The sequence below is a fragment of the Canis lupus genome, chromosome 32 (genome assembly GCF_048164855.1).
Source record: "Canis lupus baileyi chromosome 32, mCanLup2.hap1, whole genome shotgun sequence".
In the NCBI taxonomy this organism is placed as follows: domain Eukaryota; kingdom Metazoa; phylum Chordata; class Mammalia; order Carnivora; family Canidae; genus Canis; species Canis lupus.
This window is the reverse complement of record NC_132869.1, coordinates 7,590,001-7,604,152: the sequence shown is the minus strand read 5'-3', so window position 1 is coordinate 7,604,152 and position 14,152 is coordinate 7,590,001. Positions and strand designations below refer to the sequence as shown.

Sequence of the window (14,152 nt, the reverse complement as noted above, 5' to 3'; positions counted from 1 at the left end):
AAAGGATGGTCTGCAGTGACCCTCCAGTTGATTGAATGTAAAGTAGAAGAGTATGAAATGTGTTTTGTGAAGCAGAACTTTATGTCAGGTTAAAGCTAGACACATCTCCTCCACTGAGTCTGAGCTCGTCAATTGTGCACCTAAAATTTTATGGGAAAGGATACTGTTTGATGCAGTCCACCAGTGGGCCATAACAGCAGTCATTCACGATGCACTGTGGATAAAACAGAGAAGGGGTCTGTGGTGACTACAAAAACCATGACCATTAACGAGTACCCTAAAAGCAGTAATTACTTTTCTTTAAAAAAACAAAACAAAACAAAACACAACAAACCTATCAAAAGGCTGTTAAGATTTAATCACAGAAAACAAAAATCACATGCTTTTTATTCTCCATAAAAGCAAGCTATTAAAAAGTGAAATGCTCTTCTCGCAAATATTGCACTGCCATTTATGGTGTACCCTGACCTCAGTGATAGTTTATGATGACAGTAATTAAATGAGGTTTAAAATCCTTTACTCTGCTAGGCAGATAGCACTGCCACTGAAAATAGACAGCTGTGATTAATACCTGATAGACCTGATTTGCTAGAACTCCATCTGGAATCTGAGAAGGGTCCCGTAGCATACTATTTATAACAGACTTGGAGGCTGTAGAAGAAAAGAGATGAACTGTTAACAGTCAACATACTTTTAGTGCAGCATGAGGAGTGACATATACCTATATATACACAAACTATGAAAATGAAAACATCACCAATACTAATAATTTTTTTGCCTTTTTAAAAAATCTCAGGGAAGCTTTTAATTAGACCATTTTGCCAAGTTTATAAGCCACACTGCCAGATTTGAAGATGACCTAATTTTTCCAAGGTAAATTAACGAGTACAGACCTAAAGCATATGTCTCTTTGCAGATAAATTAGCTTTGGAAATGCCCGCTTTTTTTTTTTTTTTTTTTTTTTCTGCTTGGGGGAAAAAAACACAGACAGAACAATCAGAAAAGAAATATTTACCTTTTGCAGGTAAGTATTTTATAACCAAGCAAATGGATATGGAGAACTTAGTGAAGGGAGGTCAGACTTTTGATGTTAATAAAAATAACTTTCAGCCAAGAAAGCATCCCTGAATTCTAAACCTTTCTGAAATAGTTCTCAACTGCCATAAAATGCTATGTCCATTTTTTTACAGGTAAGCAGATAAAACTGACTAACCATTGAGGGAATTTTAAGTGGGGAAAAAATATATATATATTTACATATGGATTTTTGTCCCAAAATATGCCTCTTCATAGCCAATTGTAACTAAATTGACCTTACCCCAGGAATTACTATAGAAGAGGCTAGGGGAGATATTGCATATAGAATACTGTATCAGATACACTCTTAGCAAACAGAGGTAAGAGATCCTAGCCCTGTTGTTTTCTGTAAACATGTGACAGCCAAGGTGACCTGAACCCCTCTTCCTTTGCATGGGATGAAGGCAAGCCTCTAAACTAAGTCTAGTGTAGCCTAGGAATCAATTCTTCCAAATCCTCCAATGGAATCATTGCCAAACATTCAGCAAAATGGCTTAGGGTTTTTCCATACAAACACAAACTAAAGTACATACTGGATAATTATCTAGTTAATATAATGAACACAGACCACAGGTACATTATTCATACTGAGATGATTTTTTGGGGTGTGTGTGTGTGTTTTAGATTATTATGTTCTCTGTCAAGTTCAGTACCACAAGCTCACTGACAGATATGATAGATGCTAGTAAATACTGTATAAAGATATAGGGAAATTACATCTTTTTCGCTTAAGCACAGTACTGAGTCCACAAAGAAAGAATGTGTCACACTTATTTTAATTATTTCCTATTCTTTAATTATTTCCTATTTTGCATGTGTATAGACACATTTATGTACTTAGCCATTTGTGTAAGCATGTGTTTGTTATTTTTTTTTAAGATTTTATTTATTATTTATTCATGATAGAGAGAGAGAGAGAGAGAGACGGGCAGAAGGAGAAGCAGGCTCCATGCAGGGAGCCCAACGTGGGACTCGATCCCGGGACTCCAGGATTGCGCCCTGGGCTGAAGGCAGGCGCCAAACCGCTGAGCCACCCAGGGATCCCCAGCATGTGTTTGTTTTGCAAGAGTAGAAGCCTTATCTGGAATACTAAAAAGAACATCATTACCAGAGGAATCCTATCCAGCCCTATCTCTACAATCAGCTCTGCAACCAGGGCAAATTTATGGAATATGGCAACTCTCAGATTCACTATTTTCTTCTGTAGAAAATGATATTATCTGTGCTGACTACATTATTTCTGAAAAAAATTGCCATGTATATGTGGTACAAATATTAGGAATATGAAACAGCAAATCATGTTATTGTAAAAGAACAGAGGAGTGCCTGAGTGGGTCAGCTGGTTGAGCGTCTGACTCCTGGTTTTGGCTCAGGTCATCGTCTCACAGGTGGTGAGACTGAGCTACATGTCTGGCTCTGCACTCTGCATGGAGTCTGCTTGAGTTTCTCTCTCCCTCTGCTCCTCCCTTCCCATGCACATTCTCTCTCTAAATAAATCAAACTTAAAAAAAAAAAAAGAACAGATTATTGCAAAAACAGTGTTACATAGAGAGTAACATACCTGGTTTTATTCACTCAGTTTTCCCAATTTAATTCTAAGGCCTGGCCAGTTGGAGGGGATCAAAGCAGTTATTCACGCATTTGGTCATCTTCTCTGAGGATTCTCTCTCTGGTCCGCCACTCAGTTGACAGACACGTTCTTTTAGGGTACCTATGATCCCATTGGTGTCTCAAGAAAATAAGACCACCTGCCTCACATGTACTGGTCATTGCTAAGATGTTCTACTGTTCCCACACCTACGTGAGGAAAAGATTATTAATCTACAAATGGCCATACAATGTGACCAAAAGTTCTATCCTATGGAAAATTACTGACCTTAAACCAAATTATAGGATAACTTGCTGCAAATCATATAGATCAATGGCTAATTTTTTTTTAATTTTTATTTTTAAAAAAGATTTTAAGTAATCTCTGCATCCTATGTGGGGCTCAAATTCATGCTCAAGATCGAAAGTCACACTCACACACTCTGTTGACTGAGCTGGCCAGGTGCCCCCAAAAGCTCTTTTAAAATAGAGGAGGGATAGCAGTCTAGGACATATGAAGATAAAGTCACTTATTTTGTGAGGGAAAAAAAGGAAATACTATAGAATACAGAAACTAATGACATCCTAATTTTCCTTGCAATATATTTTTGAATAGTGTGCTTATCAGAATTAAGAATCATAAACTTCTTAAAAAATTAAGAATCAGGGCAGCTTGGGTAGCTCAGTGGTTTAGCGCTGCCTTCAGCCCAGGGCATGATCCTAGAGACCCGGGATCGAATTCCACGTTGGACTCCTTGCATGGAGCCTGCTTCTCCCTCTGCCTGTGTCTCTGCCTCTCTCTCTCTCTCTCTCTCTCTCTGTATCTCTCATGAATAAATAAAATTTTTAAAATCTTTAAAAAAATTAAGAATCATAAACTTCTTAAAACATAGTCTGAATCAACAGAACACTATTCAAATCAGAGAAAGCTTGCCATGAGTCATTTTAAAATGAAGAGTAAAAACTATATTGAATCCACATTCATTTTAAACTCAATAAAGTATCTTTTCCCTTCTTGCAACCTGCCAATTTTTAGAGCAACAAAGAGATAATAAATAGGGATTCAAGGCCTTGCCTATAGGCCACGATGTGCCTACCTTCTGTTTGTGGATTTTAGTACTTAGGCTTCACCAAAGTATGTCTGTGTCTCAGATCAAGCCAGAGAATGCAAACTTACTTTTACACACATATTCTGAAGCAAAGAACTGCCAAAGGAATGAAGAGTATCAACCAGGTAAGGAAAGGCGGTTGAACAATCTTGGGATGACTAAGAGTAAGAAGGGTTCAAGGAAACCAGTACCTTTCATAAGCAAGATGTCCGTCCCTTGGCCAGCTACCACCTATGCCCTAGTTGCATCCATCTTTTTTGACCATATGTGGACAGGAGACTTGTTCTCCCTAACCTTTGCTAGAGGCATTCATCCTCTTGATTTTAGGGCTTACCTCTGTCACTGCTTCAACCGATGGAATGTCAGTTTTCCACCAAGCATGTACAAAGCAGGAATGCATAAGTCACTTGAAGCTACGTGCACAAGGACAGGAGAGAACTGGTACATGTTAAAGCACGCTACAGAAGATAGATAATAGGCAGTGCCTGGACTAAGGCATAACGCCTAAGATCATGATCTGTTTTCTGTGAAATATTTCAAGAGCCTAAAATAATAAACATCCATGTCCCCAACACTCTGACTTAATGTCTGTATCTTTAATTAAATTTACTTTAAATAGTCTAATATTGATTTGTGTAAACTTTTTTACTCATCGGTCTTGTTAGAGGTTGATTCATTTTACTAGTCTTTTTAAGAACTAAGTTTTGGGGGATCCCTGGGTGGCGCAGCGGTTTGGCGCCTGCCTTTGGCCCAGGGCGCGATCCTGGAGACCCGGGATCAAATCCCATGTCGGGCTCTCGGTGCATGGAGCCTGCTTCTCCCTCTGCCTGTGTCTCTGCTTCTCTCTCTCTGTGACTATCATAAATAAATTAAAAAAAAAAATTAAAAAAAAAAAAAGAACTAAGTTTTGGTTTTGTTGATTCTCTCTACTGCTTCATTACTTCTAATTTCATTTAATTCATCCTTTTGTCATCATTATTTCTGGCTTTCCACTTTGAGTTTGCTGTATTTTTCTTTTACAAACTTACTATCTTTATTAACTTAAACTTTCAATCTTTTATTTCAACTTCTAGTTTTTTTTTTCCTTTTTTAATTTTTATTTATTTATGATAGTCACAGAGAGAAAGAGAGAGGCAGAGACACAGGCAGAGGGAGAAGCAGGCTCCATGCACTGGGAGCCCGACGTGGGATTCGATCCCGGGTCTCCAGGATCGCGCCCTGGGCCAAAGGCAGGCGCCAAACCGCTGCGCCACCCAGGGATCCCCAACTTCTAGTTTTTAAGGCTAGAATTTTTCCTCTAAATTCTGCTTTAGCTACATGCCATGAGTATTGTTCTCATTAATTTATAAATATTTTACAATTTTATTATGATTTGATCTTTGATCCATAAACTATTTAAAAACTTATTTCAAATTTGGAATTTGATCATATTGGTCAAAGTATGTGATGCTTATATTATTGTGGAGGTATCTGTTTCATTTCCATTGGTATCTTCATACATAATCAATTTTTATAAACATTTTACAGGTTTTAAAAAATACTAAAGTTCCTATTTTTGAGGTATGGGGTTCAGGTATGTCTAGTAGGCCAGGTTTTTAATTTTATTATTAAAATATTCTATTTTTTTCCTAAAAGATTTATTTATTTGACAGAGAGAAAGAAAGGAGGAGAGGGGCATAAGGCTTGATCTCATGACCTTGAGATCATGACCTGAGCTAAAAACATGAGTTGGATGCCCAACCAACTGAGCCACCCAGGTACCCTAAATCTTCCATATTTTTATTAATTTTTAGTTAATCTTAAGTGGACTCATATATAATCTAATCATATATCCTTTGTAATTTTGAATGCAGCTGACCCTTAATAACATGGGGGTTAGAGGCACCAACCTCCTGTGTGGTCAACAATCCCACATACAACTTTTGACTTCCTAAAACTTAACTACTAATAGCCTGCTGTTGACAGGAAGCCTTACTGGTAACATAAACAGTTGATTAACACTTATTTTATATGTTATATGTACTATATACCATATTATTACAATGAAACAAGAGAAAAAATATGAAAATCATAAGAAAATACTGCACTTTATTTATAAAAATAGTACTACACTATATTTATATTAAAAAAAAAACCCCACATATAAGTGGACCCATGCAGCTCAGACCCATGTTGTTCAAGGGTCAGCTATATAAGGAATTTAGAATGCACTCACTCCAGTCAGGAAGCCCCCCTTTCCCATCAGCCTCCATGTTATTATGTCTATTATTTGTGTTCAATCACCTGGTTTGTAAACATAATTTCTTAGTTTCTGTGATGGTTAATTTCATGTCAACTTGCTTGGGCCACAGGGTACCTAGACTTTTGATCAAACATTATTCTGGATATGTCTGTGAGGGTGTTTCTGGACAAGATTCACATTTGAATTGGAGTAAAGTAGACTGTCCTCGCCAATGTGGATGGGTCTCCTTCAATCACTTGAAGGCCTGACTAGAACATACAACACAGAGTAAAAGACTATTTTCTCTGCCTGACTGCCTTCAATCTGGGACATCCTCCAAACTCAAACTGAAGTATTGTCTCCTCCTGGATCTCAAAGCTGTTGACCTTTGGATTGGAACTATACAATTCTTGGGTCTCTCTTGGGTCTTCAGCTGGCCCACTGTAGCACTGGGAACTTTCAACCTCTATAAGCATGTGAACTTATTTCTTATAATAAAGATCTCTCTCTCTCCATATACATATATACATACATACACAAAGACACACACACAAACTCGTTTTGTTCTCAAGTACTCTAATATAATTTTTATTTTTCTAAATGTTTAACATTTATTTAGATTTCTGAACATGTTTGCCAATTTCCTCCTTTAGTATTGCCTTCTGAATTCTGTTCTCCACTTTTAGATTCATTATCCTTGTTATTAAAGCACCTGTGTATTAGTTCTTTCAGATGGGACTACTGAGTATTAAATCTCTTAGTATTGTCTTGCCTGAAATTAACTTAGTTCTCATTTTTGAATGATAATATAGCTGGGTATAGAATTATAAACTAAGTATCATTTTATTTCAACCCTCTGAAGATAAGATTCCTCTGTATTTTGATATTACTGTAAGAACTCTACTGTCAGTCTAATACTAATCCTTATAGAAATAATTTGTCTTTTATCTCTGATTCCTTTTAGATTTTTCTTTGATATTCAACAGCTTCATCACTGTGTGCCTGGGTATGGCTCTTTTAATTTAGCCTGTTTGGAATTAGCTATGTTTGATGAACTTAAAGATATATGCGTTTGACCAGTTTGAAAAATTTTGAGTCACTATACTTTGGCCTTCAGTCTCTCCTAGAACTCTTACATTAGACATCTATTAGAAGACCTTATTACTATCCCCTATGTCTCCAATTCCTTTAAAATGTTTATATTTCCTTTCTATTCATCTCTTATGTTACAGACTAAAGCTGCTTTCCTTAGAGTCATCCTAAAATTCACTAACTTTTGTTCTAATTCTTCTAATGCTTCACTCATCTAATATGCATTTCCTTTTTTAAAAAGATTTATTTATTTTAGAGAGAGAGTGAGCACATGGGCAGAAGGGAAAGAAGGAGAAGGAGAGAGAGATTCTCAAGCAGGCTCCATGCTGAGTGTAGACCCCAAAGTAGGGCTTATCCCACGACCCAGAGATCATGACCTGAGCCGAAACCAAGAGTCAGATGCCTAACTAACTGTACTACCACCCAGCTTTTAACTTCAATGAAAATTGTATCATTTCTAAATGTTATTGTTTTTTTCAAACTTGTCTCTTTTTTCACAGTATATTCTTTCACTTATCTAGGTAGTTTTTAATTTTTTAGATCAGGTTATATAATTTCTATGTTTTAAAACATCATCTTACAGATTTAACCTATATTAATTTTCTCATTTCCAGTTCATGGTATCCAATTTCTCTATCTATCCTGCCTACCTACCCACCTACTTAATTTTCCTATGATGGTAGTTTTTTCACTTGGTTTGTAAATTTTTACTGTGAACTTAATTTCAGCAAGAATTGTTTGAGCTGCACTGTGGAAATAACCGTAAAAGAGCAGTTTCATGTTTACTTTTGCAGGGACCAGTTTTATTGGTAATTTCTTAACGTGGGCTTCCTGCAATATAAACAAGTGCAAATTTGGACCCAAACCCACAATGGTGCTGGCCTATGTTTAATTTCTCCCTCCAAATATCCCACAACTCAAGACCATATACAAGAAGCAAGCTTCCTTGCCATTTTCTTCAGGCAAGTGGAGTTTCCCCAGTCCTTTTCTCATGGTTTGGGCTGTATATGGAGGCTCACTTCCAGCTATTACCTTTGCCTCTGGGAATTAAAAATCCCAGCCCCAACTCCTCATGTCCATATCTAAAGCTAACAACTTTTGTGGACCTACAAGGTGAGAGAGCCCCTGTTTACAAATCTGAATATATATTCTCAATTCATTCCTTGCAACTAGAGATCAAATTCCTTTCATTTGAACTTGGTTTTGTAATTTATAAGATTTTTGTTTCTTTCTTCTATCATTTCTATGTCTTTGTCCTGGAAATATGGACCATCAATAAAAGCTCATTCTGCTATGCTGCTGAAATTTTTGGAAACCTTTTAGTAAGAAGTTCAAGGGAAAGTCTGTTTCCTTGTTAATTTTTGTGGAGTTCAAGTTATTTAGATAGAAAAGAGAAGGTCCTTCTAAGAAATTGGAGTCACAAACTATAGAGAGAAGAGCAGGTGGCCGAAAAGTGGGTGGGTTGTAAAGTGGAACCAAAGTCTTCTCTGCTGCATAGGGTCTGGCTGGGCCAGGGAATGGGAGAAAGGTCATTGGTGGCTAGAAAATGAATTGTTACTGACTCCTCCAAAGGCTGCTATCATGCGACAGGCCAAAGCACTATGCTAATCATCAAGCTTAAGAAGTTTCTGTGGGTTTGAGAATCAGTTCCATTAATTTCTCAAATATAAACCTATTTCTTTTTTTTTTGGAGGGGAGAACCTATAAACAATAATTTAACATGCTCATGATTTGGTAGTTTAAACTGGGTTAATGGAGATAGTTTGTCTTTGTGTGACATTACTTGGAATGGATTATCTGGGTGCTGGAGGGTTCACTTTCATCATGACTCACCTATATGCCTGGCAAATCTGTGCTTGCTTTCACCTTAGTAGGAACTGGGGGTGAGGTCTTTTGATTCCCCTCCAGGTGGACTTCTCTAAGGTCTGCATGAACTTCCCCTTGAAATGGGTTCCAAGAGCAAACACCCCAGGGAACCAGGCAGCGCTTTACACTTCCTTATGACCTAGATGTCACACAAAACGATGTTTATTTACATCTTCCTCAAAGGAGGAAAAACACGCCTTCTAAAAGAAAGGTGAACTTGGAAAGCTATGCAGTCTAATACTTTCAAAAGGAGAGGCATCATGGAGCAGTGGTTGCGAGCTGAGCCTAGAATCAGGCAGACTTGGTTTGAGGTCTGGCTTTTCAACCCACAAGCTCTGTCATCTCAACGAGCTAATTAATGTCCATGACCCTCAGTTGCCTTGTCTGTAAAACAGCAAAACACTGGTGCTTACTTTGCTGGGCTGTTGTGAAGACGAAATAAAATAACCCAGGAAGAGCATTTAATATGCTGTTTCAGACTTGGGCAGCTGAAGTCGTTAGCTCATTGCTTTGGCTGGTGTTGGAGCATGGTGTGGCATGTGTGTTCTGACTGCATTACCCATATAGACATCACTTATTACCTTCTATTGTCAAGAGGGTAAAAGAAGGAAGACTTCATCAGAAACATATAAAGTTGGGGGATTGTTCTTAGCAAGTATGTAATTGCCACAGCCTTGGAGAGACAGCCAGAAGTGCATCTGTTCAACAGTCAAAATCTGACAATGCCAGACTCTCCCTACCTACATGCCACCCCTGCCACAATGCTCTGTGGCAGCCAGTGTACAATGTGCAACACAATCTATTCTCTGGAAAGAACCTGGGTGAAGTACTTTACACATGTGTGTATATTAGAGTAGTGTGCTACTACTCTATGCAGGGGGCGAGGGTTCTATTTTAAATCTTGTCTATAGCCATGTAAGTGTTTTCTTCCCTCTTATTTCAAGCACCGGCAATCAAGCAAGTAGAGACTTTCTCCCAAATCACTATCACACCCCTATTTATAACTCCTTGTTTCCTTGGTGTAAGCTCAAATAAGTGGCCAGCTACTGCTGCAAGGAACCAGGGCAAATAAGCAGCTGAATCCTCTATGCTGTTAAGGTCCCTGGAAATCCTGCCCACTGCAAAGAGTGTCTTTTGACTAGGTTACATCTGAGCTGAAACAAGGACTAGACCATATCTAGTTGGGACCCCTAATCCAAGGTCACAATAGGCTTAAGCACCACAGGTGATCTAGCATGGAGTTAACCTGTCCTGGATGGCAGCAGTCAGGAGAGAAAAAAGGATCGAGTGAGAGATGGACAATCCTGGGATAAAGGCGACATGGACCATTTGGAGGCAAATTCATGTGCCGACAGATGGTGGTGTTAGTACCTAGTTCTCTCTCCAAGAAAACAATCCATGCAGTTGAACAGCTGGCAGGGGAAGGCAGCTGCTCCCAAAGTATACCAAGAGTCTTGCCTTTTCATGTGGCTCCTGCAGAGGCTGAGCTCCAGAACAGCTAAGCCTAAAATACCAGCTAGAATTTAATCTTCTCTTCAAATGCTGGTTGAAGGCCTTTGGACATTAAGGTCAGAAAGGTCCCAAGTTACATCTCCATGGGAGCTTGCCAGCCAATGTCTTTTGCGGACTTTTTCAATACCACCAGTGGCCTACAGGAGCTTGCTTACTTTTGCAGTTGGAACTATTTCTCAAAAATTCCAGGCACCCCCCCCCCCCCCAGCTATTCCACTGCACAGGAGTGAACTCTAAGGCAGTCTGAGCCCATCTGACAATCTAAATAAGAAGTGTCTTTTAACATGACAGAATCTTCTAGGGGCAAATTAAACCCTGCTCTCTAGTACATAATCTTGTAAGAAATAACTTCAACTACAGTCATCAAATAGAAAAAAAGTATTGTGTGAGGACAAGAGGAAGATGTCTCCAAAGTATGATCATGTTGAGTCAGGCAATCTGCAGATCTAGGGCTACTATAGACCATCAACTCTTATTTCACAAACACACACTCAACAGATATTTATTAAGCACCTGGTTAATGCCAGGAATATACTTAATTACATCCCTCCTACCCAGCCACCCCAATTCCATCCTCCAAATTTGGAATGTTCTTTCTTAACTTTCCTTCAGCCCAAACTTCAAAGCCCAGTTTACTTCTCACCTCCTCTATAGAGTTTCCCCTTATGTTTCCAATCCACTTGGTTTCCTTTCCTTCATATCGGGGAGAGAACTCATATTGTCTACCAGTCATTTGGCACTTGATTAAATATTACTTTGTCATCTGTTGACAGGAGATTGATCAGGTTGCCAAGATGTGAAACCATGACCTCCTTAAAAAGAAAATCTGGAGGAAAAAGGAATGTTTAGCACAATATAGAAAAAATGTCATATTTCCTCAATGTTATCTTTAAGTATCTGGGGGCTTTTTCATGGAGGATTAGGCTCACCCTGTGGTTACTCCAAGAAGATAAGAGGTAATTCTTACAAGTGTGTTACCAGTTCCAAAGCTAGGTTTCGCATTTCAAGCTCCACTTTCAGCAGGCCTATGTTTATTTGGTCTACATAAATCTTGCTTAGCCCTTTTCATTATAGCCCACCAAAGGAGATTTTTTGACATTTTTTCCTAACTTCCTCCCATGAAATTTTAATGTTTGTGTCAGGATATTGGGCAAGCTGCTTACCAGCAGAAGTATTTCTCTGTTATCACCTCAAAATTGCTCTGCACAAAATAGTTACTCAACAAATCACTGAAAGACTCACTAATAAACTACTAAAATCCAATTCCTGCTTATATATTCCCTACTGTTATCTCAATTTTTAGGTAGCCAAACGTATGTGACTTAATTTGAACTTTTCTTATTATGGATAACTATGTCTTTTTTTAAAAAAAATATAATATTGTTTTCAGAAAATGTAGACTAAGAGGATGTAGGACACCATGGTTTTTAAATGTTGACAACATCTAATGCCATGTCTCCCAAAGAGAAGCATGCTTCATGCTGGCATAGGGATGTAAAGTGACTTTCTGAGCACACAAAACATTTTTTTCTTTAGCAGTTATATATTATTTTTAAAAGTACCTTCTACTTATGGCAAGAAATTCTAGTTCATCACTTAAGGTGAAATTATAATTTCCTTTTTAAAACAGAATTAAATAATGACACTTTAGAATTTTTCAAGTAAATACAGTATATTTATTATCAGTACATGTGGTATGATGCATGTGGGGAAAAACTGTAAGTGCACCCAAATTTCTAAAATTTCAGAAACACTAATTTGACATTTGTGGAAAGTCAGCTGAGTAATCAGGGAGGTGGGGTCATTCAGTCTACCCTAGAGCAATTTTCCACTTCTAAAAAGGAACAACAGCTAACATTTACTGAATGCTTACCATGTGCTAGGAACCATTCTAAACTCTTCACATCTATTAACTCATTAAATTCTCAGAATATACCTACAGGGTGGCTACCCCATCTTAGAAATGAAGAAATTAAGGCATGAAGGAATTTCAATAATTTCCCCAAAGACCTACTCTCAATTAGTGATGAAACCATGATATAAACTTGGCCGGTCTGGGATCATAATTATCAGCCTACTTTTTCCAGCACTATTCCTATGGTTTTCGAAAGTGACCTGAACTGTTCTAGATTAATGCATCATACTTCTATGAATGACTCAAGTTTTCCATTGGTATTCCCTCCTCCCTCCTAGATCTCCCTCCAATTAAAATATTAGCAATTAAACTTTCAAGACACTTAGTGTTCCATGTAGAACAAATATAGGGCCGCAAAACTAAGCTAAGCTCTCTGGTCCTAGCTTACTGGTTGGGGCCCAGCATGTCAGATAACATGGACAGTTGAGCCATAGGTAAAAAGAAGACTAGCTCAAGGTCAGAGGAGAAGGCTGATGTAGCAAAGACCCACCAAAATTTCTTGGGGTAGCCCAAAATCTGGCAAGATCACAAGTATCTTATATACTATAAGCAGAAAGAAAAACGGATGCTCCTATAGGTAATAACGCAGTGTCTGCTGGCACGACCAAGTTTAAATTATTCAACGAGACAGGGGTAAGTCTCTGCTTTGCACACTGATGACTTGAAGAAGCCTCTCACAATTCCCTCTGGTAGCCTGCTCATTTATATCTCCCGTGTTTCCATTTGCTGGCAAAGAACCATACCACATCATGGTGTCTGCTTCACTGGATAATTAGAAAGCAGTTAATTCTAAGTCATTAGAAGTGCTGCCCAGGATTGGAAGGATTCATGGAAAGGGCGAGAGTATGTGGGCACGAACCTGTGCATTTTTTTGGCAGGCCCCTAACATAATGAAAACAGTAAACTAAACTTTAGATTTCTTAAATTTTAGGAGGGGGCAGATGGGGAAGCAGAGATGAAATTTTAAGGTAACTTAAAAAATATGATAATTTACATACTTTCAGTACAGGGAAAGCAACATTTCCTGGGAACTAAGCCCATGTGACTAATTACAGCCAGGGACAACGCTTCTATTCAGAAATAACTTTCGTTTAATTCTCCTGAGAAAAATCTCAACAACTTTCAAGGAAAACACAGCTATTCAATTTCTGCCCATTATCCAACACAGAGATCTATCTTTCAAATACCTTATGAATTACAGGAAAAAAACAGGTCAAAATTCTCTGTGTCAGACAACCTACGCAACGAAGGCAAAACATAAGTCAGTCTCATTTTAAGGACAAATACCATAACAATATCCTACCAGGTTAGAATATTTTTACAGAGGCCTTGAAATTCTCTGAGTTTTCAAGAAAGCCTATATTTTGGTCCCTCAAGTAAATGAACTATTCGTTTAAATGAACAAGTTAGTGGCCTGATCTAAAATAGCTGTACAATTAACAGTGTACTATATAATTAAAATCCGTATATCATTAAATTATGCGGACGTTAACTTCACTATGAATTCTTTATGTAATGAGACAGTTAAAAGATACATTTCTTCAGTTGTAATTAATCTTTCAGCAAGTCCGCTGAGCACAATGGCAGCACAATACTGTGCCAAAGTGAGAGATAGGGTTTACAAAGTGTCATGCCGCAAGCTCTTGGGGCTTCTGGAAACAAAGTGCGTTAAGGGAGAAGTGCAATTAGTCTCCAAAGGAAAGTTACCAGCAACACTCGTTCTGTATGCGTCACCTTTGGACGCCCCAAATGACAAACCAGTGCTGGGAAGTA

General features: G+C 38.1%; 1 protein-coding gene across 16 annotated transcripts in view; it reads right to left on the bottom strand.

Moving 5' to 3' along the window:
• The window catches only part of CDIN1 (CDAN1 interacting nuclease 1), a 232,727-nt gene that overhangs the window by 136,694 nt on the left and 81,881 nt on the right, over positions 1–14,152 (bottom strand). For all 16 annotated transcript variants that reach the window (XR_012022674.1, XR_012022676.1, XR_012022673.1 and 13 more), the window contains 2 exons: positions 572–651; positions 165–214 (listed from right to left, as the gene is read on the bottom strand). Coding sequence is in view for 11 of the 16 variants with exons in the window: in XM_072808852.1 (XP_072664953.1) it covers positions 165–214; positions 572–651 (130 nt within the window). In the remaining 5 variants the exon portion in view is untranslated. The remainder of the gene's footprint in view (positions 1–164; positions 215–571; positions 652–14,152) is intronic.